Source organism: Stenella coeruleoalba (assembly GCF_951394435.1).
Source record: "Stenella coeruleoalba genome assembly, chromosome: 8".
Classification (NCBI taxonomy): domain Eukaryota; kingdom Metazoa; phylum Chordata; class Mammalia; order Artiodactyla; family Delphinidae; genus Stenella; species Stenella coeruleoalba.
Genome location: NC_137154.1, coordinates 24,766,038 through 24,793,343, shown reverse-complemented (window position 1 = coordinate 24,793,343; position 27,306 = coordinate 24,766,038). Strand labels below are relative to the sequence as shown.

The 27,306-nt window shown below is 45.3% G+C and overlaps 1 protein-coding gene across 3 annotated transcripts in view; it reads left to right on the top strand.

The window, feature by feature from the left end:
* Nucleotides 1–27,306, top strand: part of KIAA1549L (KIAA1549 like) — a gene marked incomplete at both ends in the record, with an annotated part of 282,138 nt that overhangs the window by 217,633 nt on the left and 37,199 nt on the right. For all 3 annotated transcript variants that reach the window (XM_079929928.1, XM_079929927.1, XM_079929926.1), the window contains 2 exons: nt 2,454–2,671; nt 9,498–9,627. In XM_079929928.1, coding sequence (XP_079786054.1) covers nt 2,454–2,671; nt 9,498–9,627 — 348 coding nt within the window. The remainder of the gene's footprint in view (nt 1–2,453; nt 2,672–9,497; nt 9,628–27,306) is intronic.

Below are 27,306 nucleotides of genomic sequence, written 5' to 3'. Positions count from 1 at the left end.
CTGTGACAGTGGGGGGAACTGGGGGAAAGAGGGGAGCAATTCTCTCAGCAGAAGGGAGTACTGCCGGCCTTCGTTTTTGGAGTCTTGATGTTCTAGCAGATTTTAAGTTAATTATCCAAATAGAAGAGCCTTAAGAAGAAAAAGAGCTTAATCTAAAGTATCGTCAGCAGCATGGGCAGTGAGTCAGGGATTCATGGGCCCGACTGGCCAGAAGCCCAGCATCCCAGGCTGTGGGTCCTTGCTACCTGGGGGACTTTCAAGTCCAGGAGGGACACAAAGGGGGTAAGACAACTGTACCCCTCCCTCCCTCTGTGCCCCGTTGGCATTGGCTGCAACAGTGAGGAAGCTCCTGTGCCATGTCCCGGGGGCCTCAAGTTTCTGACCCTAAGACCATTGGACTTTATGCCTTCTCGAACCCCCTAATCCTTTCTTCAAACACGCTGTTTTGTAGCAGTCTAATATAGAACACGAACAGGAGCATGGAGGGCTGCTCTGTTGGTTGGGGACCAGACCCCACAGCTTAGCTGTCTTCTTTTTTTTTTTTTTTTTTGCGGTACGCGGGCCTCTCACTGTTGTGGCCTCTCCCGTTGCGGAGCACAGGCTCCGGACGCGCAGGCTCAGCAGCCATGGCTTACGGGCCCAGCCGCTCCACGGCATGTGGGATCTTCCCGGTCTGGGGCACGAACCCGTGTCCCCTGCATCGGTAGGCGGACTCTCAACCACTGCGCCACCAGGGAAGCCCATTAGCTGTCTTCTTGCTGCCTCCGTACTTTCCTGGCTCCTGAGGACCCTCCTGGAGCTCTGGGGCAACAGTTCTTAACCCAGGTCCCTGGACTTGCTGAAGCTATTGGCTTTTGGAGGGCAAGACTCCTAATTCTCATAAGATTCTCAGCTGACCTTCCAAAATGACACAAATCCATGGAATATAATTTGAAAACCAATGCTCAGTGCCAGAGGTTTCTCACCCAGGTGCTGGACCAGAGTCAGCTCTGGGACTTTTTTCAAACTACAGATGCCCAGGCCCCACTCTTGGAGATTCGGATTCAGTAGGTCTGGGGTAGAGTCTGGGCCTATGGATTTTTTGCCAGCTCTGTATCCAGCGCCAGTGCACTGCCAGATGACCATTGCCTTGCACATCTTCCCAATGGAAAGACCCAACTCTGGCAAGCCCACACCAACCTCAGCCCTCAGCCATGCTTGGGGTGGAATCTACCAGTCCAGGGGCTTAGACTTTGGACCTTCTGTACTTCCTCGTCTTCTCATCCTGAGAGGCAGTGTACATGGTAGCTAACTGTGCAGACTCAGAGCTCTGACATGGGCTGTCCAAGGTCAAACCCTGACCCCACCACTGATTATCTGTGGGGACTGTGAGAAAGCTCCTTAATCTCATCTGTACAAGGGGGAATGAAATAACCTGCCTATGGGTTGTCATGAAGGTTAAGAAGACTTCACTTCACACACATTAAGTCACTCCAGTGATTGTACATCACAGACTCTATAAGGAGAGCTCTTACTTAGTTTGCTAGGGGTCCCAACTCTGCACTTTACTAAATCAGCCGTTTGGGGGCCTCAGTTTCCTCATCTGTCAGGTGGAAGTCATCCCCACACTTACCAGACTTTCCATGATTGTCCCTTGAAATTACAGCTGTGAAAATGCTCTCTACAGTGTACACGATCATACAGATGTAGTCAAGTCCGATTACCAGCAGCACTAACGGTTCTCCATATCGTTCAGTGTCAGGCAGATTTCACCATTCAGCTCTGTTTGTGGGAGTAACATCCTCATCATTTGTTACGTATTTAGCAAAGTCATCTGCTTGTATCTTTGACAGGTGAGCAGGAACTGGTTGGCAATAGCGACCATGCAAGGCTTCTTTCAAGAAAGCTATAGATTGACAAGAATAAGCTCTCAAGTGCAGGTCGATAGAGTGGGGAGACCTTGGGAGCAGGGTGTCTGCTCCCCTTTCCCACCCCATTCATCTCAACTCTACTCCTTCAGGAACTGGCTGTCTTATCCAGACACCAGCCAGACCGCGAGGGGAGGCCACTGGGCTGCTCAGGGCTGGAGCTAGAGTCGGAACCCCAAGTCTAGCTGGGTTGCCAAGTCCGAGTCTTCCACACAGGGGAACCAAAAGGGTTTAGGCGGGACTAAGGCCCACACCACAAAGCTAAAATTGCAGAGTCGGGCCTAGACCCGAGTAGACTCGAACAGATGGGCAAGGGCGCCCTGCGGGAAGGTCTCAGGTGACCTAGGCAAGCGCCAGGCTCCACACTGTTTGTGGTCCACTCTTGAGGGCTGGTCTTGGCATGGGACACAGGTGGGTCTGGCTGGCTCAAAGGACCAGAGGTGAAGCCCAGGATGGCTTTTCCAGGAGTTGTGACTGTCTGATGAAGCTTCCTGTCTGTGGGCTGTGCCTGGTCAGGTGTGGGCCTGAGACTGTCTCTCTCCCCAGGTGAACAAAGCCCTGAAGCAGAAGTCAGACATCGAGCATTATCGGAACAAGCTGCGCCTCAAAGCCAAGAGGAAGGGCTACTACGACTTCCCTCCGGTGGAGGCGGGCAAGGCTCAGATGGAAAGAAAAAAGATGTATGAAAAAGCCCCAAAGGAAATCGAGCACGTTTTGGATCCAGACCCAGAAATGTGTGCCCCGTTCACTGAGGCTAAAAACAGGTGCAGTCCCTAAGGGATTCTCTGAAGGTCGCTGTACTGTTAGTGGGATGAGGGCAGGGTGTGCCTCGGGCAATACAGTCTGGGTCTCTGGATCTGTTTGTTACTTTAGGACTATCGTCTTTGCAGGCTGCTGGTCTGGGCCACACTGGTCTGTACGAACGGGAGTTCCACAGTGAGTCTGGAAGAGAATAAAACTGAAGCCGTTAAAAAAAAATACTTGTGCAAACAACCATAATTGTCCTTTAGCTGAATGATGTTTTCAAACCTGTAGCTGTTTCAGAGCTGGGTTCAGATATAGTTATCACCCACCTTGTTATGCAACTTCCAGATCAAGGGACAGTGTATTCGTCAATTATTTTAGTGGCTCTTGCATAAGAAAAACAGAACGCATGCCTCACCTTTTCATTCAGCTTCAGTAAGTATTTACTGCACCGCTACTGCAATCTCCATGCCGAGTTCCTCTTTCATTCATAGACTTGTTCATTCACTTGCCATTTATTGTCACCTGCTCTGTATTGGGCACCACGCATGATCCTGGATACTGTCATGGTCACATGTTCAATCATTCAATTCATTCCAAATTTTATGGTGGACAAGACAGCCCAATCACTGCTCTTGTGGAACTTAAGGTCTGATGGGAGAGAAAGATCACCACCCCAAAAGTTCATTGCTCACAAGTGCAATGGGTGTTTGAAATGTGAGCTGCTGTGACAGTCGAAAAGGTGGGCCTGGCCTAGCAAGAGATGGGTAGGCCTGGTGGTTGGAATTGGCATCTCTCCAAGCTTTGCGGCTAATTCAGCAGGGGGTGGCCTCACCTGCTGGGAAAAGGGGTAGAGGTGAGCAAAGCTAGATAGGCCCGCCTTTCTTCTTTGCCTTCCCTCTGAGGCATTTCCCCAAAAGCATTTTCATGATTTGAGAACCTCTCTTTCAAATACTCCTTGGCAGTGGCCCCTTGACTTTGAGCTGCCAGTGCTCCAACCCGTCCTGTAGCCTTGGCAGACGTACCCTCTTCAGAGGTCCCCGGGGAGGACAGGATGGTTCCTGGCCTGAGTGGGTATTTATTCAAAGCCAAAATGACTATGTGGCAGGCTTAGATGGAAGCCATAAAATCAAGCTGCTATATTTTATGCATGGAATCACCATAATTTATTTTTAATAATGAAAGGGGAGAATTCTAAGCCAGTGTTTCATTTACCAGCCTTCTCATTAGGCTTGGTGGGGATACCAAGCTGTTGATCTAAAATCATACTGTGATGGGATCACAATGTGTGTGCCACCAAGTTGATAACTGTAGGAAAACAAGAGAAGAACATATGTAGATGTTATTGGGAGGCTGGGACTTCTTTAGCTTCCACTTTATACTTTGGGTCTTTTTACTTCAGGGGTCTTTTATAGACGAGGGCAGGGAGTTTTTTTGCTGGGTTTCCTGCTGATACTTGGGAAATGAATCAAAAGCCCTGTACAAGGAAGAGGAACTGAGTTTGGAAATTTTTGAGAAATGAAACTTTCCGTTAAGGTGTTTTATAAGGAGAATGAGCAAAACTTTTTTCTGGAGAGGTGCGTCTCCACTGCCTAACGAAAGGTCAGGCCAGATTCTGAAGGCCCTTTGATGGCCTGCTGATGCTGGAATGATAAAGGTAATTTTTAGGAAATGTCTGTTGAAGAAATGATTTAATTAAAATGTTTGACCAGTTAAGGGAAAAATAGAGATAACAACAAATCAGGTGAGGTGGGGGGTAGGAAAGGAGATGGGGTCAGCAAGAGACTGGGACGAGAAGAGAAAGATTAATAGAGAAAAGGAGAGAAACAGAGGCTCAGTAAGCTCTTGGGTGCTATTCTTTTTTTTTTAAGCTTTTTAAAAAAAATTAATTTTTAATTAATTTTTGGCTGCGTTGGGTCTTCGTTGCTGCGTGTGGGCTTCCTCTACTTGTGGTGAGCGGGGGCTACTCTTCGTTGCGGTGCACAGGCTTCTCATTGCGGTGGCTTCTCTTGTTGTGGAGCACGGGCTCTAGGTGCATGGGCTTCAGTAGTTGTGGCCCACGGGCTCAGTAGTTGTGGCTCATGGGCTCTAGAACGCAGCGTCCGTAGTTGTGGCACACGGGCTTAGTTGCTCTGCAGCATGTGGGATCTTCCCGGACCAGGGCTCAAACATGTGTCACCTGCGTTGGCAGGTGGGTTCTTAACCACTGTGCCACCAGGGAAGCCCCTCGGGTGCTATTTTTGTCACACCCCACTGTTGACTCCAGGCACTGTCCACTGCTACCTGCTGTGTGTGTTACCTGTTATCACAGGTTAGACTTGCCCGTTAATTACTGTTCACAGTTCAACTTGTTAGAGGTTCTGCTCTCAGTGACCTAGCCCCTGCAAGGCACAAGTAAGGGACTCATTCTCTAGGCCAGAGGTCGCATCAATAACCAGAATCTTACCCTGAGACCTAAATAAAGGAAAGACAAAGTTTAGATTCCAAATGATGACTCATCCTGATACCCTTTAAAAGAGTTTTCACAGGGCTTCCCTGCTGGCGCAGTGGTTGAGAGTCCACCTGCCAATGTAGGGGACACGGGTTCGTGCCCTGGTCCGGGAAGATCCCACATGCCGCGGAGCGGCTGGGCCCATGAGCCATGGCCGCTGAGCCTGCACGTCCGGAGACTGTGCTCCGCAACAGGAGAGGACACAACAGTGAGAGGCCCCAACAGTGAGAGGCCCATGTACCGCAAAAAAAAAAAAAAAAGAGTTTTCACAGCTTTTTTTTAAAAGTCAGAGCACACCCCCCTTTTTATTTTATAAACTCTTACCCAGAGACACAGAGTATGTAATATAACTGAGGCAGGTGCTGTCAGAGGCCCCCTACATGTCCCCTCAGCCCCCCTATAGGCCAGCAGCATCCTTCATCTGTGACTCTGACATGAGCCCCCGACCAGAAGTGTCAGGTACTTAATGTGCTCTGGAGCAGCTGTAGTCACTGACAGATGGGAACTGATGGATAAAGACCCCTGGCAGAAGAACTATACACTGTTGTAATAACCACGTTGTCTGGTTTCTATGTTTGATGATTTGACATCTGGGACCTTGCCCCTGGAGAAACTGCCCCTCCCAGGGCTGGCTAGACTTTTCTTAGGGATAGTAAGTCTCACGTGCAAGTGCACTTGTTAGACACAAACCAAACAAGCTGGAGCCCAGACTCCAGCTGCCTCTTGCACACAGGGCTTTTGCAATCTGAGCCCCCAGCGTCCCTGCCCGAATCACCCTGGCCGGGTACCAGACAAACAGGGACAGCTCCCATGTCCCAGAGTCTGCCAGAATCTTTCAAGTGAGCCAGTCCTAAGCCTGCTTACCCTGCCTTGCCAGTTCTTTCCCATGAAAGCCACAATAAAGGCTCCTGCCCACATTTTCCCCACACTCCCACTGCCTTGTGACTGACCTTTGTGCTTTCCATGTGGCCCTCCATAGTGTGGCATGCCCTTTCCTCTTGAGATCTGTGAATATACGAGCTATCTTTTCAATGGCAGTCATCCCCTGATCTGTTGGTTTTACCATACCTGAATAATAATGAAACCTACATTTTATTTTATTTTATTTTTATTATTATTATTATTTTTCGCGGTACGCGGGCCTCTCACTGTCGTGGCCTCTCCCGTTGCGGAGCACAGGCTCCAGACGCGCAGGCTCAGCGACCATGGCTCACGGGCCTAGCCGCTCTGCGGTATGTGGGATCTTCCCGGACCAGGGCACGAACCCGTGTCCCCTGCATCGGCAGGCGGACTCTCAACCACTGCGCCACCAGGGAAGCCCGAAACCTACATTTTAAAACATGTGTCTCTCACACTCCTCTAGTGAGTTTGAGCCCCCGATGCCCAAAACACTGATCTGCTCTGGATCATATCCTTTATTGGCCTCCTTTCCTTCCCTCTCTCATTTGCCCACTTCCCAACTTGTGCTTCCTGGAACCCTCTCCCAAACAAACCACTTCTACTTCTACTCAGATCATCACAGAGCTTGCTTCTGGGGGAACCCAACCTAAGGCAATAACCTATAAAGACAGAGTTTCTCTGATAGAAGCAGGGCGTCTTCCTCCTTCTCAGTGGCTCTAGTCCATCTTTATGGAACCCTAGGGTTCTGTAGAACACAGTTTGGAAACTACATTCTTAAACTATAGTGGTTAATCCCAGGCTCCAAAAAAATCCAAATAATATTTGTCATTATCCTCCCAGCAGTATTTTCAAAGGTTAAAAAGCTTATATCTCAAGTTTGCAAGTTTCAAAATTTGTTAACTTTTAAAGTATAGCAAAAATACCAATAGGAAATGAATATACCTAAGGGAACTCTTATTTGATTAAAACAAGTAATTTCTCTACCTGAAAGCCTAATTTATCTCGAAGTAGTTGCTTACACATCAGGCACACATTGGTGATCTGGTCAATTGAGATCCATGTCAAACAGCAGTCTTTAAACTGTATATAAAAGAACATTGTCTTTGACGGAAAAGGAGACTGGGGTGTATGCCAGTGTCTAAGGGCTCACCCCCGTTCATGGTTCTTGAAGGGGCTTACACAATCTCACTATTGTATTTCTAATACTTCAAAATAAACGACTTAAATGACAATTGCTAATCCTAGTATTTACTCCTCCATCACCTTTATTAGTAATTGGCAATCTCAGGACAGTTGTGAAGTCTGCTTCTTCCAAAAATGATTTGTAATTAAGTCAAGGGTAAGAATTCTTTGGGATCTGCCTTAACATGTGAATCACTCAGAACAGATTCTGTTTCACGAGGCTGTGCTTCTTTCCTAAAGGAAGCCTCTAATTGCAGATAACTACAGGGCACGTTTGATAACACTAGGTGGTAAGCTCCTATATTAGTCAGGATTCTTTGGGATGTAAATGATGGAAAACCAACACAAACTGGTTAAATAAAAGGGGAATTTACCATTGAACAGGCCAAAGCTTCAGGAGTGGCTAGATCTAAGAGGTCATAGAATGTCTTCCATGTTTACCTTGCTGTTTCTTCACTCTTTGCTGGCCGGTTTTCAGGCAGGCTTTTACCTCAGAGTGGCAAACTGGTTACCAACAACTCTAGGCTTATATCCTATCTTCTTAGAAACCTCAATGCCCAGAGAATGCCTCTTTGCTGGTTGCTGTAGCAAAAGCCTTGAGACTTGGTCTCATTTGACTAACTCAAGTGCCCACCCTCTGACCAGCTGTTATGGCCATGGGGCTGTGATGCTATGACTGTCCAGCCTGAGTCACATGCCTATCCCTGGAGGAAAGCTGGCCCCCAAAGAACATCCTAGTGCTCTTACCTAAAGAGGGTTGTCCTGGATGCCAGGGAAGCAAAGACCACAGAGGCTCTCTAAACAGGTATAAGCTCCTCATGGTGAGGGAGTCGGTCTAATAGTGTGTTTTATTCCCTAGACTAATTGCAAGAGTAGTGTCTTGCCTTGGGAGTTCTAATGTCTGTTCTAGACTAACAGTGTGTGAGTGTCATGCTGTGACAAACTGGGTGTGGGATCATGAAAAGGTATCTATATGTCCCAGGTTTCTTCCATAGTCGCTGGGAATAAATAATGCAACCTCTTTTCCTTCAACCAACGAATGGATAGAATCTTAGAACCGAGACACAAAATAGGTGGTGTTTGGGGAGTTCTCTGAAGGCAGATGCTCTGAAATGCAAGTTATTTACAGAGAGAAACTTACTGTTGGATGAGAGGGAAGTAGCCAGTGATTTTATCCCACCTTTGTGTGATGAACCCTGCAGGATCCTGTGAAAGTCCCTGCTACTAAGAATTGACTCTTGTGCAAGAAGAAAAGCACAGCCACAGCCCTCACTATGTTACTGTTTCTTTCCCCCTCCTCAAAAAATTCCTCTAATGACAAGTGGAAACAAGACAGTGATGATGCATTTCCTAGTGGGAGCTGAGTGGAGCTTCTGAACATGCTACTCCCTGGGCCTGAAATGCTCTATGCCTAGATTGGCATGTGGCTGGCTCTGTTAAGGTGTCTGTCAAAATGTCACCTCTCCAGAGAGGTCTTCCCTGACCGTCCTATCTAAAGTCATCCCTCATCCTATCGCCATCTGTCACATCACCTCATTTTTCTTCCTAGCCCTTATTTCTCTTGGAAATTATCATGCGAATTGTCTGTCTCCCTTATTAGAATGTAAGCTCAGGAGAGTGGGGCCATGTCTGTCCTGCTCACTGTGAATCTTCATCATCTTCCACAGTGCCTGGTACATAGTAGCCACTCAGTAAATACTGAATGATGAATGGATGGATGGATGGGCCCCAAATTGCCTTTTGGTTTATAGCTCCTTAGCCCAGAAGGGAATCCACTGTGGTAAAGGTAGAAAAGAAAATCTATCAACACTTGTGTTTGAGAAGCTCATTAGCCACAGCGTTTGTTAACGCATCATGGAACCCTGCATGTGAAATCAGAAAGATGAAAAGGAATGGGAGGCTGCCAAGTCAACAAAGCTAACAAAAGCAAGTTTGTTCTTCCAGCATTAGCTGTCCTAGAGGGTCAAGGGAGAGTCCCTGGCCTTGCCATCAGCAGAATTTTAGATGAGGTTGCAGTGTTGCAATTGATTATAGTTACCTAGTTTCCATACAAAAGAGCATTTACAATTCAGCCAAATGGTTATAGCATCTGGAAGAAAATTCTTTATTCTACTCTTTCTACAGCCCCTGATGGCCAGGGAACAAATACCATCAATTCTGAGATTCGTGAAGCAAATCCAAACCCTTCATTGGTTGCCTGTAGTTTGGATCAGTGGAGAATTCCATCTGTCAGGGCATTTGCTGCATCATAACAGTTGTTGAATTTTCTTCAGGCAACAGATGAAGAACTCTGTCTACCGGAGTCGGCAATCTCTGAACAGCCCGAGTCCGGGGGAGACGGAGATGGACCTTCTGGTGACTCGGGAGCGACCTCGGCGTGGAATCCGTAACAGCGGATACGATGTAAGTCTCTGGTGGGCCGAGCTGAATACAGCTTTGCTTTGTCCTGAATGCAGAGGGGAGAGAGCATCCTATAATGTTTCAGTTTACTGCATATTAGTGGAATTTTAAAATGCACTAAAATGGTTTCTTTTTTATTATTTATTACCTGTTTTGCAAAGTAAGACTAATTGGAATGTGTCAGAGTAACAAATTATTGCTCAAAGGAGCTCAGTGTCTAAATTCAACCATTATATGAATAGTACGTTATTGATCTTAAACTCAACAGCAATTCTAAATGCCCTTAATTTTTTTTCCCTTTGTCCTTACAAACTCAGTAGGAACTATGGCTGTGGGTTAGAATTCATTTGAACATAGGCTTCTTTTAATCCATAGCACCGTTGAGAAGTTGGATTTGTTCCTGATTTCATAACTCCTCAATATGCCATGGAAACAATGAGATTTCCAACAGAGCGATTTGGTGATTGCATATGATGAAGCACATGCTTATGTGCAAGGATGCTCCAGGCTGTAAAAATGCTTCTAATCCCATCAAACGTCCCCAGATGATGACTTACCATGTGGTGCCTCCTCTCACGTTGTTTACATCCCGTCACATGTAGTTGGATTTCTACACCCTCAGGACTGGTCATTGTTTGCCACAAAAACTTAAAGTGGGATTTTTTAATGGTCCAATTAAAAGCAGAGATATTACACCTAATTTGAACTCTAATTACCTTCCTTACATTTAAACTTGATATTTGTGTTGGTGATGATACCCTTATCTTTTATTTCTCTTTCCTTTTTTATAGAAAACAGTTTGATGGTTTAGTTTTGTAAAATTCCAGATGCTTTGGGAAAATCTTTTTTTCTCCTCCAGATTAAATTATTCAATGTTAAATTTTCTCCCCATACAAATATTTCTTATACTAAACTTGATCATCAATTTGATAATCAGCCTGTGGTTAAAAATAAGGCGTTTGAAATTTCCAATTAATCTCTCCCTACTAACAGTGAGTATTCTTCCTGGATGCTTGTAGTTTGGGGAACTTCTTCTTCTGCTCGGGACTATTCTGCTGAGGTATGATAGGATTCTTAATTTATTTCAAGATTTGTATTAATAGATTTCTTGTGAGGTTCTAGACACAGACATTTTTACAGTTTGAGGAAATAGGCCAGAGGTTTCCCTATTAGTCTTGAAAAGAGAACACTGCAGGTTTTTTTTTACCACTTTGCCAGGACTTGCAGTACTCACCCAATACTCCTGGAATGTTGTGTAGAACAGTAGGAGAGGGACGATTTTTTAAAGGCGGTTGCTCACCTCTCACAAACATGTATAAATATTCCAATTACAGATTACTTTAGGGGAAGCACACTTCATTTCAATAGATATTTTAAAATATACAACTCTTTGAAAAGTGTGTGTGATCACAAAAACATAAGCAAATATGTTTCCTTTAGAGAAGATGATCACCTAGGGAACAATTTTAGGAATTTAGACTGTTGATGCTGAGAATGAAATTGTTTCTTGTATCTCCTCCTGAGCCTTTTAATCCCATGAGAAGTATTTGCTATCATGTCCTGACTGCGCACACGAGACCAGGCACTATTCTAGTCTTTTTACGGGTATAATCTCATTGAATTGGCAGTCACCAGTCAGGTAGGTACTCTCATCATGTCCGTTGTACAGATGGGAAACCAAGGCTCCAAGCAGTTACATAATAAGTTTACCCGACTCCAGAGCCCATCCCCTTAACCACCACAATACGACCTGCATGTGCCCTCACAACACTGTATATCTGTCTTCTCATAACGTAATATATGCCCAGTATTTCTGATCTCTATAAGATGTCAGGTCTCAACAAAATTCTTGCATGGATAACCCACACAAGCCAAAACTGGACCAGCAGATAAAGTAAAAAATAAGAGTCTTAGTTTTAAACAATGCATGCATTCGTTTTCTGAATCTTGATGTTCCAAAAGTCCTGAATCACTCCTGGCAAAAGAATCCATTAGCTCAGCAGTGAACAGGTCATTCAGTTGGAAACACGTCATGCTTCCTACTGGGTCTGGGGATCTTGAAGCCAGGCCAACATTTGCAAGTCATTTCTGCCAGATTAGGAAACACCAGAGGGACCAGCTCCTTTTTTTTTTTTCTTTTGAATTTTATTTTATTTATTTTTAATACAGCAGGTTCTTATTGGTTATCCATTTTATACATGTTAGTGTATATGTGTCGATCCCAATCTCCCAATTCATCACACGACCACCACCACCCCCTGCCACTTTCCCCCCTTGGTGTCCATACGTTTCTTTTCTACATCTATGTCTCTATTTCTGCCCTGCAAACCGGTTCATCTGTACTATTTTTCTAGGTTCCACATATATGTGTTAATATACGATATTTGTTTTTCTCTTTCTGACTTACTTCACTCTGTATGACAGTCTCTAGATCCATCCACGTCTCTGCAAATGACCCAATTTCGTTCCTTTTTATGGCTGAGTAATATTCCATTGTATATATGTACCACATCTTCTTTATCCATTCGTCTGTCGATGGGCATTTAGGTTGCTTCCATGACCTGGCTATTGTAAATAGTGCTGCAATGAACATTGGGGTGCATGTGTCTTTTTGAATTATGGTTTTCTCAGGGTATATGCCCAGTAGTGGGATTGCTGGGTCACCTGGTAATTCTAGTTTTAGTTTTTTAAGGAACCTCCATACTGTTCTCCATAGTGGCTGTATCAATTTACATTCCCACCAACAGTGCAAGAGGGTTCCCTTTTCTCCACACCCTCTCCAGCATTTGTTGTTTGTAGATTTTCTGATGATGCCCATTCTAACTGGTGTGAGATGATGCCTCATTGTGGTTTTGATTTGCATTTCTCTAATAATTAGTGATGTTGAACAGCTTTTCATGTGTTTCTTGGCCATCTGTATGTCTTCTTTGGAGAAATCTCTGTTTAGGTCTTCTGCCCATTTTTGGATTCGGTTGTTTATTCTTTAATATTGAGCTGCATGAGCTATTTATATATTTGGAGGTTAATCCTTTGTCCATTGATTCATTTGCAAATACTTTCTTCCATTCTGAGGGTTGTCTTTTCATCTTGTTCATAGTTTCCTTTGCTGTGCAAAAGCTTTTAAGTTTCATTAGGTCCCATTTGTTTATTTTTGTTTTTATTTCCATTACTCTAGGAAGTGGATCAAAAAAGATCTTGCTGTGATTTATGTCAAACACTGTTCTTCCTATATTTTCCTCTAAGAGTCTTATAGTGTCTGGCCTTATATTTAGGTCTTTAATCCATTTTGAGTTTATTTTTGTGTATGGTGTTAGGGAGTGTTCTAATTTCATTCTTTTACATGTAGCTGTCCAGTTTTCCCAGCACCAATTATTGAAGAGACTGTCTTTTCTCCATTGTATATCCTTGCCTCTTTTGTCATAGATTAGTTGACCATAGGTGTGTGGGTTTATCTCTGGGCTTTCTATCTTGTTCCATTGATCTATATTTCTGTTTTTGTGCCAGTACCATATTGTCTTGATTACTGTAGCTTTGTAGTATAGTCTGAAGTCAGGGAGTCTGATTCCTCCAGCTTGGTTTTTTTCCCTCAAGACTGCTTTGGCTATTCAGGGTCTTTTGTGTCTCCATACAAATTTTAAGATTTTTTTTGTTCTAGTTCTGTAAAAAATGCCATTGGTAATTTGTTAGGGATTGCATTGAATCTGTAGATTGCTTTGGGAGTATAGTCATTCTCACAATATTGATGCTTCCAATCCAAGAACATGGTATATCCCCCCATCTGTTTGTATCATCTTTAATTTGTTTCATCAGTGTCTTATAGTTTTCTGCATACAGTTCTTTTGTCTCCCTAGGTGGGTTTATTCCTAGGTATTTTATTCTTTTTGTTGCAGTGGTAAATGGGAGTGTTTGCTTAATTTCTCTTTCAGATTTTTCATTATTAGTGTAAAGGAATGCAGGAGATTTCTGTGCATTCATTTTGTGTCCTGCAACTTTACCAAATTCATTGATTAGCTCTAGTAGTTTTCTGGTGGCATCATTAGGATTCTCTTTGTATAGTATCATGTCATCTGCAAACAGTGACAGCTTTACTTCTTTTCCGATTTGGATTCCTTTTAAATAAATTTATTTGTTTATTTATTTGACTGTGTTGGGTCTTTGTTTCTGTGCGAGGGTTTTCTCTAGTTGCGGCGAGTGGGGACCACTCTTCATCACGGCGCACGGGCCTCTCACTGTCGCGGCCTCTCTCGTTGCGGAGCACAGGCTCCAGACGCGCAGGCTCAGTAGGTGTGGCTCACGGGCCCACTTGCTCTGTGGCATGTGGGATCTTCCCAGACCAGGGCTCGAACCCGTGTCCCCTGAATTGGCAGGCAGATTCTCAACCACTGTGCCACCAGGGAAGCCCTGGATTCCTTTTATTTCTTTTTCTTCTCTGATTGCTGTGGCTAGGACTTCCAAAACCATGTTGAATAATAGTGGCAAGAGTGGGCATCTTTGTCTTGTTCCTGATCTTAGAGGAAATGCTTTCAGCTTTTCACCATTGAGAATGATGTTTGCTGTGGGTTTGTCATATATGGCCTTTATTATGTTGAGGTAGGTTCCCTCTATGCCCAACTTTCTGGAGAGTTTTTATCATAAATGGGTGTTAAATTTTGTCAAAAGCTTTTCTGCATGTATTGAGATGATCATATGGTTTCTATTTTTCAGTTTGTTAATATGGTGTATCACTTTGATTGATTTGCGTATATTGAAGAATCCTTGCATCTCTGGGATAAATCCCACTTGATCATGGTGTATGATCCTTTTAATGTGTTATTGGATTCTGTTTGCTAGTATTTTGTTGAGGATTTTTGCATCTATATTCAGCAGTGATATTGGTCTGTAATTTTCTTTTTTTGTAGTATCTTTGTCTGGTTTTGGTATCAGGGTGATGGTGGCCTCATAGAATGAGTTTGGGAGTGTTCCTTCCTCCACAATTTTTTGAAAGAGTTTGAGAAGGATGGGTGTTAGCTCTTCTCTAAATGTTTGATAGAATTCACCTGTGAAGCCATCTGGTCCTGGGCTTTTGTTTGTTGGAAGATTTTTAATCACAGTTTCAGTTTCATTACTTGTGATGGGGCTGTTCATATTTTCTATTTCTTCCTGGTTCAGTCTTGGAAGGTTATACCTTTCTAACAATTTGTCCATTTTTTCCAGGTTGTCCATTTTGTTGCCATTCAGTTGCTTGTAGTAGTCTCTTAGGATGCTTTGTATTTCTGCGGTGTCTGTTGTAACTTCTCCTTTTTCATTTCTAAGTTTATTGATTTGAGTCCTCTCCCTCCTTTTCTTGATGAGTCTGGCTAATGGTTTATCAATTTTGTTTATCTTCTCACAGAACCAGGTTTTAGTTGTATTGATCTTTGCTATTGTTTTCTTTGTTACTATTTCATTTATTTCTCCTCTGATCTTTATGATTTCTTTCCTTCTACTAACTTTGAGTTTTGTTTGTTCTTCTTTCTCTTGTTCCTTTAAGTGTAAGCTTAGATTGTTTATTTGAGATTTTTGTTGTTTCTTGAGGTAGGCTTGTATTGCTCTAAACTTCCTTCTCAGAACTGCTTTTGCTGCATCCCATAGGTTTTGGATTGTCGTGTTTTCACTGTAATTTTTCTCTAGGTATTTTTTATTTCCTTTTTGATTTCTTCAGTGATCTCTTGGTTATTTGGTAACGTATTGTTTAGCCTCCATGTGTTTGTGTTTTTACGTTTTCTTCCCTGTAATTGATTTCTAATCACATAGCGTCGTGGTCAGAAAAGATGCTTGATATGATTTCAATTTTCTTAAATTTTCTGAGGCTTAATTTGTGACCCAGGATGTGATCTATCCTGTAGAAGGTTCCGTGTGCACTTGAGAAGAAAGTGTAATCTGCTGTTTTTGGATGGAATGTCCTATAAATATCAATTAAATCTATCTGGTCTGTTGTGTCATTTAAAGCTTGTGTTTCCTTATTAATTTTCTGTTTGGATGATCTGTCTTTGGTGTAAGTGAGGTGTTAACGTCCCCCACTATTATTGTGTTACTGTCGATTTCCTCTTTTATAGCTGTTAGCAGTTGCCTTATGTATTGAGGTGCTCCTATGTTGTGTGCATATATATTTATAATTGTTATATCTTCTTCTTGGATTGATCCCTTGATCATTATGTAGTGTCCTTCCTTGTCTCTTGTAACATTCTTTATTTTAAAGTCTATTTTATCTGATATGAGTATTGCTACTCCAGCTTTCTTCTGATTTCCATTTGCATGGAATTCTTTTTCCATCCCCTCACTTTCAGTCTGTATGTGTCCGTAGGTCTGAGGTGGGTCTCTTGTAGACAGCATATATATGGGTTTTGTTTTTGTGTGCATTCAGCAAGCCTGTGTCTTTTGGTTGGAACATTTAATCCATTCACATTTAAGGTAATTATCGATATGTATGTTCCTATTACCATTTTCTTAATTGTTTTGGGTTTGTTTTTGTAGGTTCTTTTCTTCTCTTGTGTTTCCCACTTAGAGAAGTTCCTTTAGCATTTGTTGTAGAGCTGGTTTGGTGGTGCTGAATTCTCTTAGCTTTTGCTTGTCTGTAAAGCTTTTGATTTCTCTGTCGAATCTGAATGAGATCCTTGCCGGCTAGAGTAATCTTGGTTGTACATTCTTCCCTTTCATCACTTTAAATATACCATGCCACTCCCTTCTGGCTTGTAGAGTTTCTGCTGAGAAATCAACTGTTAACCTTATGGGAGTTCCCTTGTATGTTATTTGCCATTTTTCCTTTGTTGCTTTCAATAATTTTTGTCTTTAATTTTTGTCAATTTGATTACTATGTGTCTTGTCGTGTTTCTCCTTGGGTTTATCCTGCCTGGTTCTCTCTGCACTTCCTGGACTTGGGTGGCTATTTCCTTTCCCATGTTAGGGAAGATTTCGACTATAATCTCTTCAAATATTTTCTCGGGTCCTTTCTCTCTCTCGTCTCCTTCTGGGACCCCTATAATGCAAATGTTGTTGCATTTAATGTTGTCCCAGAGGTCTCTTAGGCTGTCTTCATTTCTTTTCATTCTTTTTTCTTTATTCTGTTCTGTGGCAGTGAATTCCACCATTCTGTCTTCCAGGTCACTTATCCCTTCTTCTGCCTCAGTTATTCTGCTGTTGATTCCTTCTAGTGTATTTTTCATTTGTTATTGTATTTTTCATTTCAGTTATTGTATTGTTCATCTCTGTTTGTTTGTTCTTTAATTTTTCTAGGTCTTTGTTAAACATTTCTTGCATCTTCTCGATCTTTGCCTCCATTCTTTTTCTGAGGTCCTGTATCATCTTCACTATCATTATTGTGAATTCTTTTTCTGAAAGGTTGCCTGTCTCCACTTCATTTAGTTGTTTTTCTGGGGTTTTATCTTGTTCCTTCATCTGATACATAGCCCTCTGCCTTTTCATGTTGTCTCTCTTTCTGTGAATGTGGTTTTTGTTCCACAGGCTGCAGGATTGTAGTTCATCTTGCTTCGGCTGTCTTCCCTCTGATGGATGAGGCTATCTAAGAGGTTTGTCAGGACCAGCTCCTTGACATGGTAGAAACAAAAGCACCAGGAGGTTGATTTAAGTGTGAATTTTTCAAAGGTTGCCTGCTTTAGAGTCCCAAAGGAAACACCTGCATGTAAAAATAAATGAATAAATAAACAAATAAGCCAACAAACACTCTTCATGGGCAAATCTTAGTCCCAGGACTGATGGCAGCCTGGATTGTTTCAGAATTTTTCCACTGAACAGGAAGAGTAAGGGCCTACGGAAGAGAGACTCTTAGCTCCAAGGGGTTTGGGAATCCCTGTGTTTTGCAGCAAGAATTCTCAACCACTTTGCCACCCTAACAGCTAAGGGATGCCACACACTCCTGGCATTTACTGGGGCTCACTTGGATAGTAATTTTCAGAAGGAGGCACCCCTTTTAGAAGAAGGCATGATTTTAGAAGGATGTCCAAAACTGACCCGTCCTAACAAGGACAGATCATAGCTTTAAAGTAACTTTGAAATTAATTCCTCCAAGTGCAGAAAGTGAGTAGAAAAGATAATGTCAGCCTAATATTTCAAAACAAAAATAACTATTTGAAATTTTTTTTAAATGTTATTTTCCAAATGAAAGTCGTACAGAAAATAATGAAGCAGTGGGGAAAGGAAAAGAAAATGCCCCAAATGTGATTTCTCAGGCAGAATAAAGACCCAACTGTTTTTTCCTACATCAGCCAAATTGTTAACCCCTGTATGTGGATGATGAATCAGTCTTTGCTTCCAAAGGGCAAGTAATAATCAAATCATTCCCCAGAAATAGAAACGCACTTCCTCAACCTTGATTTGCATTTGGACTTCAAAAACCTATGACAGGAATAGGGTCAGCTATGTGCCTTGGCCACGAGAGCGTCTCTGAAACAATGGTTTGAATTATAATGTTGAAAATGAGTGCTGACCTCCCAGAAGTAGAGAGCTTTACAAGCATTTCCCTTAGTTTCTCTCCAGCACCGTGTCTGGAATTCCACACCCTGGCGGTGCTCAGACCTTAACAAACATGTGGGCAGTGAGTGGAAATGTTAAGAAGGATGATTGATCCATTGATGCGTCTCAGTAGAGGTGATGTTGAAGGCTCTGATGTAGCCATCACCAGCACTATTACAACCTTGGGGGAAATGTTTTGATATGTTAGCGGAAACCAGATGATTTTACAACTGAAGAGTTTGTAAACCTACAAAAAGGGGCGCTACATCAGGCAAGGTTCAGCTGCAGAAAACAGAAAACATCAAGCCTTTTTTTTTTTCTTTGCGGTACACGGGCCTCTCGCTGTCGTGGCCTCTCCCATTGCGGAGCACAGGCTCCGGACGCACAGGCTCCGCGGCCATGGCTCACAGGCCCAGCCGCTCCGTGGCATGTGGGATCTTCCCGGACCGGGCACGACCCCGTGTCCCCTGCATCGGCAGGAGGACTCACATTGAGCCATTTTAAACAGACAAAAAGGGACTGTAAGGAATTAGCTGCTCCCACAATTATCAGAGGGCTGGAGGAGTGTTCCAGGAAAGACTGAGGACAAAACCGCAGGGCTGGCCCTGCAGAGGGGCCACTGCTTGTGCCCCAAGCAAGAAGGTGAGGGAAGTGGGCTGCCCTGGAACTGCTGACCAGCAGAAAGATGGGCCCTGCCTCATTCCCTTGGTCCAAACCACACACTAGTGCATTTAATTGACAGAACCTAAGTCTCAATCACAGCCAGTTCCTCCTGGAGGGCCCCAAGTGCATGTTAGCTGTTAGCCTTCGAGCTACAGCAAAGTGTGTAAAAAAGAGGTTGCCAAGGCCTGGTCCAACATTCCTACCGTGGCACGGGGTAAAAGCAAGATAGAGAATTACCAGGCAGAGCAATATTTGGGAAGCATTTGGGGGAACTGGTGGAAGAAAGCATAGCAAAGAGGAAGATGGAAACACCGCTCAGAGCTCAGTACCCACCCAGGCTGCAGGCTGGGTGCACTGTATTGTGTGTGATGGGCTGTTTATCTTGCTGGCGTCTCTCGGCTGACAATGAAGACAGTTTCCTTTGTTCCAGGTGAACAGTGGTTACTGGAAGGAGGCCAAGGGATTGGAACAGTTGTTTTGACGGTTTCCATTTTCAGGGAGATGAAATATGATCTGGAAGGCCCCTGACTGCCTGAGATAGCATACAGCACGTCTGGGGCCTTCTCAGTAAACTTGTAAATCCTATTATTAATGGGAGTCTCTCCTGCTCACCTCTCCCCTCCCTCCCCCAGCGTCTTATGGCTTTGACATGATAGTTAGAGACCAAGGCAAAGCACAAGGATGCCCTGGCACTGCCTGATGTGCCCAGTTAAGTTACAACCAACTTTTGCTTTCATTGGGAAGCAGATGGTTGGATTTGGGGGTTTTGTCCTTTACCAGAAGCAACCTGCCATTGCCCTCTGAACTAGGTGCCCTGTGTTGGCCCTGACCCCAACACCATCACCTCCTAAGCATCCCACGTAGCACTGCCTTACTGTCTCCCATCTCAGCCTTTCATTTCTTTCTCCTGCCTCTGCCAGCTAGTTTAAGCTGCTAATAAGCCTGGCTTGATATATTATCTCAAGTTAACTTATCATACATTGTGTTTTAACAGGGGCCTTTAATCCAGGGAAATATCTGATAATGGGAGAGCAGGCTCCCTGGTTGAGGCTGAGGCAGAGGTGGAGGTGTTTGGTGGTGCAGTGAGCCTTTTGGTGTCGTCCAGACCCCAGCGGGCTGGTGGCTGCCCACGGAAATGCTTGTTAATCCCACAAAGATGGAGGCCTCTTGGCAGGTGGAGAGCAGGAAGTAGATTCTTGTTTGCAGATTTTGGGGGTGGAAGGCCAGGTTTCAGGACCGCCTAGTGACCCCACTTGGTGCCAGGCCTCCCCTGCTGAACTTTCCCTCCCGTGCTGGCAGGTTCCCACTGGGCAGGAGACAAACCGCTTCCCTTCCTTAGTGAGCACTCAGGTGCCATCTGCCTGCCTGTTCTCGCTGGTTCCCTGTGCTCTGGACGCTGCCTGTTCCTGCTCTTGGTACCCGCCTACTCACCCTGCCTCTTCTGAGCTCTGAGACCTCTTAGCCTCTTGACTAGGGCAGCCACTTACTGCAGGCCAGCGTCCCCAGCATGCTCTTGGTATGGACACCTGTAGGGGAAGGGAAGGAAGCAGAATTGGACAGAGTTAAAGGTCGGGCTATGGTACAGGAACTACAAGCCCTCAGCTGACCCCACGGGGAGCTCTGTAGCTCACATGGCCTCGAAGAGCTGTCCCGGGTTTTCGAGACGCATCTGGGCTGTTATCCTCTAGCACTGGCCAGTCCCTAGGTGTCCTTGGGAGAGGCAGCTCTCTTTAGCCAAGGATGATTCCCAGCGAGAGAGTTGCCACTGCCGGTTCCCAATAATGCCCGGGGAGAGCGAGGGCGATTCCCAGTTGACACCTGAGGGCTGGCGGCGTGCCCAGCAGCTCGGGAAGGAGCCCTGGAGTCCTGAGCAGCACAGCACCATCCACCCCACGCTAGTGCCTCCCAACCCTGGTGTTCCTTGGCCCGCTGTGGACCTTGAAGTCCTGCAGGAGCCGAAGGCCAGGGGACGAATGAGAACACCCCTTGGTAGTTGCTACCCCTTCATTTCCTCTAGCAAACATTTCTCACGTGCAGTGGAACCACTGCATCATATTGCGTTTAACATACGCAAATTCGGGAATATAGACCCTGTAAGACAAAAGAAAGAATTTTAAATATTGCAAAAAAATAGCTTTTGTCTGTATTCTGTTCATATCATGCATTGCAGGTGATCTGTTTCTTTTTACATATTGCTCTGTAAGATGGTACACACAGGCCATGCATGCTGTACCATATGGATGATTTAAGGACTTCTCAAAGGTTTAACTACATGATTTTTCCCTTCTCTGCTGGCATTGGCATCTAAGCCCCACATGTGACTACCTCTATGAGGCTCTATGGAGAAGAGAAAGGTAGATTAACTAGTGCTTGCCCCGAGGCGCTTTTGCAGACTAGTGGAGGAGACAGGTAGCGACGTATGCAGCCGGTTGTGCCAGTGAACTTGGATGGGAACAGGAAGTCTTCCTGAAGGTCTCTTCCTGTCTGTCCCACGGCTGCCAGAGGAAACCTTCTAAAACACATACCCTTGTTTAAAATCCTTCAGTACCTCCTCAGGGCTTGGGCATAAGACTCAAACTCTGAGCTTCCAGCTCAGGACTCATCTGCTCTGGCTGGCCTGGGCCTGCCCTTCTGGCCGCGGCGGCTGCTTCTGATCCACCCCTCGGCTGCGGCCCTACACGCCCTTCCCAGACTTGCCCTGTGATTTCACCTCTCTGTGTCTTTGCATGTGCTCATCCCTCTTCTCAGAACATCCCTTCCCTCCGGCTTAGCGCAGGCCGAGGTTTCTCAACTTCAGCACTGTTGATATTTGGGGCTGGATAATTCTTTGTGTGGAGGGCTGTCCTGTGCATTGTATGATGGTTAGCGGCATCCCTGGCCTCTACCCACCAGCTGCCAGTAGCACCTCCCAGTTGTGAGAGCCAAAAAATGCCTCCAGACGCTGCTGAGTGTACCCTGGGGTACCCCAGTTGAGAACTGCCTGTTCAGGCAATGCTTTCAGAACTCGGTTAAGCATCATCTCCCCGAGAATCTTTTCCTCGACCCCACATCTGTGGTCTGACTTAAATGCCGTCCCTCGTGTTCCAGGAGCACCTGGGACTCACCCCCATCAAAGCCCTTACTCCCCATTCTCCCTCTGTGCGTTTATATATATTATTTCCCCCTCTGCCCTCCTCAAGGACAGGAATCATGTCTTCTTCATCATGGGAGCCTCAGCACTCAGAATGAGAACCAGCGCCTATTAGATGCCGTGTCTCTGTGTTTTGAGCAAATGAACAAGCAAGTGTCAACCAGAAGTGACTCCGGAGCTGAGACTTGAAAATATGGGGCAGATTTCGCTCTGAACCATATAAACAGTTGATTTGACGGGCTTATCAACACTGTAGACAAATGCCTGTTAGTGTTTGAAGTTCAGTCTAAATGGTGGTTATCCGTTAGGATGCTTTGGCTAAAATAACAGAAAACTGAACCCAACTCAGACTGTCTCTACGCATTAAGGGCGTGTATTGGGTACAGTAAATCCGGGACTGGTCTGATTGATGCTCCCGTTCCTTTTCTCTGCGTTATGCAGTGCTGTCCCCCTCATGCTTTGGGTTCATCTACAGGTTGATTCTCTCCCGTAGGAAATGGCTGCAGCAGCCTCGGGCCTCGTGTCTACATACTGCGTTGGCCAATGCAAGAGAGAATATCTCTTTTCCCAGCCATGAAACGAAGCTTATGGGTTTTGCTCTAACTGAGCCACCGTAGGTCAAGTGACCACCCCACCCCTGTATCAAGGGATGGGGTGGGGGAGGGGGCTTATACTGATTGATTTAACCCAGTCAGACCTCAGCAGCAGAGCTGGGACAGGCTTATTAGTCCCTGCCGGCCCCCCGCCAGAGCCCCTGTCTGAGACCCAGGGAGAGGAGTGGAGGGATGCTCAGGCCATTACAGTACCTGTGACTTGAGGAACATCAATCTTTGGGCCTTTTAAGGGGCAAAACCAGCACAGTCCTCCATGTCACTTGTCCCTCCAGTCTCAGTTGTGGGACAAACACCTCTTTGGTTGACCGTCCATAAAGGGAAAGATCGGCATGGCGATAAGCCCATGACCATTTCTCCCTGTGGGCTTGGGGAGTCCTGGCTAGGTTGTGTTTTAGAGGCGGAGTGACCAAGAGGGATTTTGTGGGTCTGTCTGGCTTTTTCAAGAGGTGGAAGGAGGAAGAGCAGATTTGAGCTGGTGACAGGGAGAGCCTGTTTGGCTGCGGATTCGTGTCGGCTCTCAAAATTGAGCCTGAGTCCCCTTGCTGCCTGCAGGGCCAACTCAGCTAAGAAGATGAGAAGAAGCAGGTGATGACTTGTCTCAAGAGCAAAAAGCAAAATAACTTCCCACGAGAGAAAGCCATTCTTGTGTGTTTACTTTCAGGTGGATTTTTTATTTTATTTTTTATTTTTTTGCGGTACGCGGGCCCCTCACTGTTGTGGCCCCTCCCGTTGCGGAGCACAGGCTCTGGACGCGCAGGCTCAGCGGCCATGGCTCACGGGCCCAGCCGCTCCGCGGCATGTGGGATCTTCCCAGACCGGGGCACGAACCCGTGTCCCCTGCATCGGCAGGTGGACTTTCAACCACTGCGCCACCAGGGAAGCCCTCAGCTTGGTTTTTTAAAACGTATTAGTCATTAGTTGACTCTGGCTCATGTATTGTTCTCCACATTCACAATCAGTACTGTGTAATGGTTATGCTCGTGGCCTCTGGAGCTAAGCTGGGTTCACAGTCCAGCTTGGCTAGACACTGGCAGTGTGAAGCTGGGCTAGTTACTTCACCTACCTGTTTTAGTTTCTCCACCTGGAAAATGGGCACGCAGGTTGAACCTGCCTTATAGGGTTGTTGTGAGGATTCAATGAATTAATGCAGGTAAAGCACCTAGAAGATGCACAGTGAACATTAGCTGTTGTACCTGTGGCTAACAGATTCCATGAGGGAGAGAGGGATACTCTTTTTTCTGTTTCTTTTTCATTCTAGCACTTTAGACATCGCAGGACTGCTGTGAATTGTCTCACCCACTGTGATATTGTGATTTATAATAAGAAATAGATTATTTGGTCTTAGTCCTTGTTGCTGGCCCGGAGCTCCAAAACCCCTTGGGATTTCCTGAGTGATGGGAGCATTAAATGTCCTTTATGTTAATGAGGTGACCTAGGAAGCACCTAAGGATGGGGGCTGGTTGCCAGTGGAGCCCACCGTGTGATTAAGGGTTGGAACTTTCAGTCCCACTCCCACCCCCTGACCTCCAGGAAGGGAAGAGGGGCTAGAGATCAAGTTCAATTTCCAGTGATTAGTCAATCGTGACTATGTAATGAAGCCTCCATTAAAAACCTAAAAGGACTGGGTTCGGAGAGCTTCCGGGTTGGTGAACACGTGGAGATTGGGGAGAGTGGCACCCTCAGAGAGCGTGGAAACTCCTTGCCCTTCCCCATAACTTGCCCTATGCCTCTCTTCCATCTGGCTGTTCCTGATTTATATCTTTTAATAATAAACCAGAAATCTAGTACGTAGAATGTTTCTCTGAGTTCTCTGAGCCATTACAGCTGAACCTGAGGAGGGAGTTGTTGGAACCTCCAGTCTATAGCTGACTGGTCAGAAGCACAGGTGACAACCTGGACTTGCGACTGGCATCTGAAGCGGTTGGTGGGGTGGGGTGGGGGGCAGTCTGGTGGAGCTGAGCTCTTAACCTGCAGAATCTGATGCTTTCTCCAGGTAGAATCAGAATTGAGTTGAACTGTAGGATGCCCAGCTGATGTCCAAGAACTGGATGTGTGGGAAAAACTCACACATGGTGATCAGAATTGTACACACTAAAGAGAGGATTGTATTCCTCAAAGAGTGCCTTTCTCCAGCATGATGGGGCTGGAGAAGGGCTTTGTAAAGGGTGCCTGAGACCTTCCCCCCGTTGCCCTGACACAGGCCAGACTTCCAGAGGTGACCTCTAAGAGCACGCTTTGCCAGACCCGGGGTTGCCAGTGGTTATAACTTGGTAAATGTGATTTGCTCAGTAATTGAATTTCCACTGCTCTGTGGAGGGCAGCAGGTCATGGGGAGAAAGACAAGAGGATGGAGCCGGTTCCTGAGGCTCCTTCTTCAGGATGAAGACGTTTTGCTTTGGGAGCAGCGAGTAAAGCTGAGACTTGTCCATTTGCTGAGGACATTGGACACCTTCTTTTACCCTTGATTGTCTATCCCCATAATTTCAGTGTAATTATGGGTCACTCTTTGGAAGATGAGAAAGAAAAAGAATGTCCCTCTTCTTTAGAAATCTATGAGAGACCCTGTAAGGTTTTTTCTACTCATCTGAGACAGAAACAGCATGCTGTTTTCATGTCCCTGTAGCTTGGAAGTGAATGTGGGTCATCCTTTGGAAGGCAATCAGAGTGAAACTTGAAATTTTGCTGAGATTTTTAACAAATTCTTTTTGTACAGCCTGTTGCAGAAGAGAAATCATTCACCATTATTTTGAACCCCCCTGTCTGTTCTGAGGGATACCAATCTCCCTCTATTGTCAGAGAAGGTTTTGAGATGTAGGCTCAGGAGGAAGCTGACCCTGTGTCATGATAGCTCTTCTCCTCACAGGGGAAGTGAAAACTCCTTGAACTTTGGTTTTCACAAGTGGCTTTGTAAATGTCTCTGCTTACTCAGTGACAAGCAGCACTTGCAGTGGGGCTGTAATAGCCAGAGCAGACATTGAACAGAGAGAAGCAGTAGTTTTGTGTTGCCCGAGGGACCCTGTTGGTGGAGAGAAAGATGGTCATGGAGCCAGATCAGTTCATCATGGCCATATGGCCCAGAGACGTATCTTGCTGAAACCCACACTTGATCTTGGGACTCTTGCTGTGAAGATGCAGAATTTGCTCAGAATCTGTTCTCCATGTTAGATAGAGCTGTGATTGGCGCTGAGTTGACAATCAGGGCTTTGGGGCAAATTTTAGAGAGAACCTTCACATTTTTGTGCTTCAGAAATGAAGTGCCTGGGTGGGGCAAAGTGCTGTTGCACACGCTTGTGTGTCCTGGAAAGTATGACCTTGTAAGACATCTGTCCACTTTGGGGCTCATAACTCAAGAAATTCTAGAATAAATGGCTTCCCCAGTCCTTCATCCTTCCTCTTCAATTCCATTCTAGATAAGACTGCCTAATTCATTTTAGACGTTTGCAATTGTCTTTTACTGTTAAAGACTTCTGAGCAGAAATTCTCCAGGCTTCTTTTAAGATTAAGATTAACTTCCATCCATTCATTCATTCAATGAGCATTTATTTAAGTTCTACTATTCGCCATTCTGGGATGCAACAGGACACATGACAAAGTCCCTGCCCTCATGACACTTATATTCCAGCAAGGGGAACAGATAACAAACACGTAAGCCCATAGATACACAGCACAATGTCAGAAACACTATGGAGGGACCTAAAGCAGGGCAAGGCGATGGAATATTGAATATAGAAGAACGTAGAAAATATAGACTATCAGGAGGTGCTCTTCATAGGTTGACCAAAGTAGGGCTCTCTGGGGAAGTGACTTTTGAGCAGGGACCTGAAGTGAGGAAGCCAGCCAGGCTGACCCCCAGGGGAAGAGCATTCTGGGCAGAAGGTATAGCAAGTTGAAGCGCCCAGAGGAAGATGCGTGCTTGAGGAGCTCAGAGAACATCAAGGAGACCGTGTAGCAGGATGCCCTTTCTTGGTAAAGGGTCTCAGCTCTGACTCCTTCCCTATATCCCCACATGTCACTATCTGCAAGTCCTATCAGCCCTCTTCCAAAATGCATCTTGAACTCAGCTGCATTGTCTTTGTCCATGACCACCCTAATCCAAGCCCCTGCCATCTCTCTCCTTGCCTGGATTATTGCAAGAGCCTTCTAACTGACCTCCCATAAATTCCAATCACATTTCAACCTGGCTTAAATTTCTTCAACACTTTCCCATTGCCCTTTGAAGACAGTCCAGCCTTCTTACCATGGCCTTCAAGACCCTACAGGACCTGGCCCCTGCCTGCCTCTCCAGCCACATCTCCTGACAGTTGGAGCTTCAGCCACATGGTCCATGTATTTATTAGTCAACTCGGACTGCCATCGCAAAGTACCACAGACCTGATGACTTAAAACAACTGACATTTATTTTCTCACAGTTCTGGAGGCTGGAAGCCTGAGATCAAGGTGTTGGCAGGGTGGCTTCCTTCTGAGGGCTGTGAGGGAAGGATCTGTTCCAGGTCTCTCTCCTTGGCTTCTAGCTGGTGGTCTTCTCCCTGTCTTCACATTGCCTTCCCTCTTTACATGTCTGTGTCCAAATTTCTTCTTCCTATGAGGATGCCAGTCGTATTGAATTAGGGCCCACTCTAATGACCTCATTTTAACTTATCTCTGTAAAGACCCTATCACCAAATACAGTCATAGTTAGGACTTCAACATAGGAATTTGTGGGGTCAGGGTAGGGATGGGGACACAATTCAGCCCATAACAGTTACTTTTCTCATCCTCAAATACTGTAAGCTTTTCCCATCTCAGGAC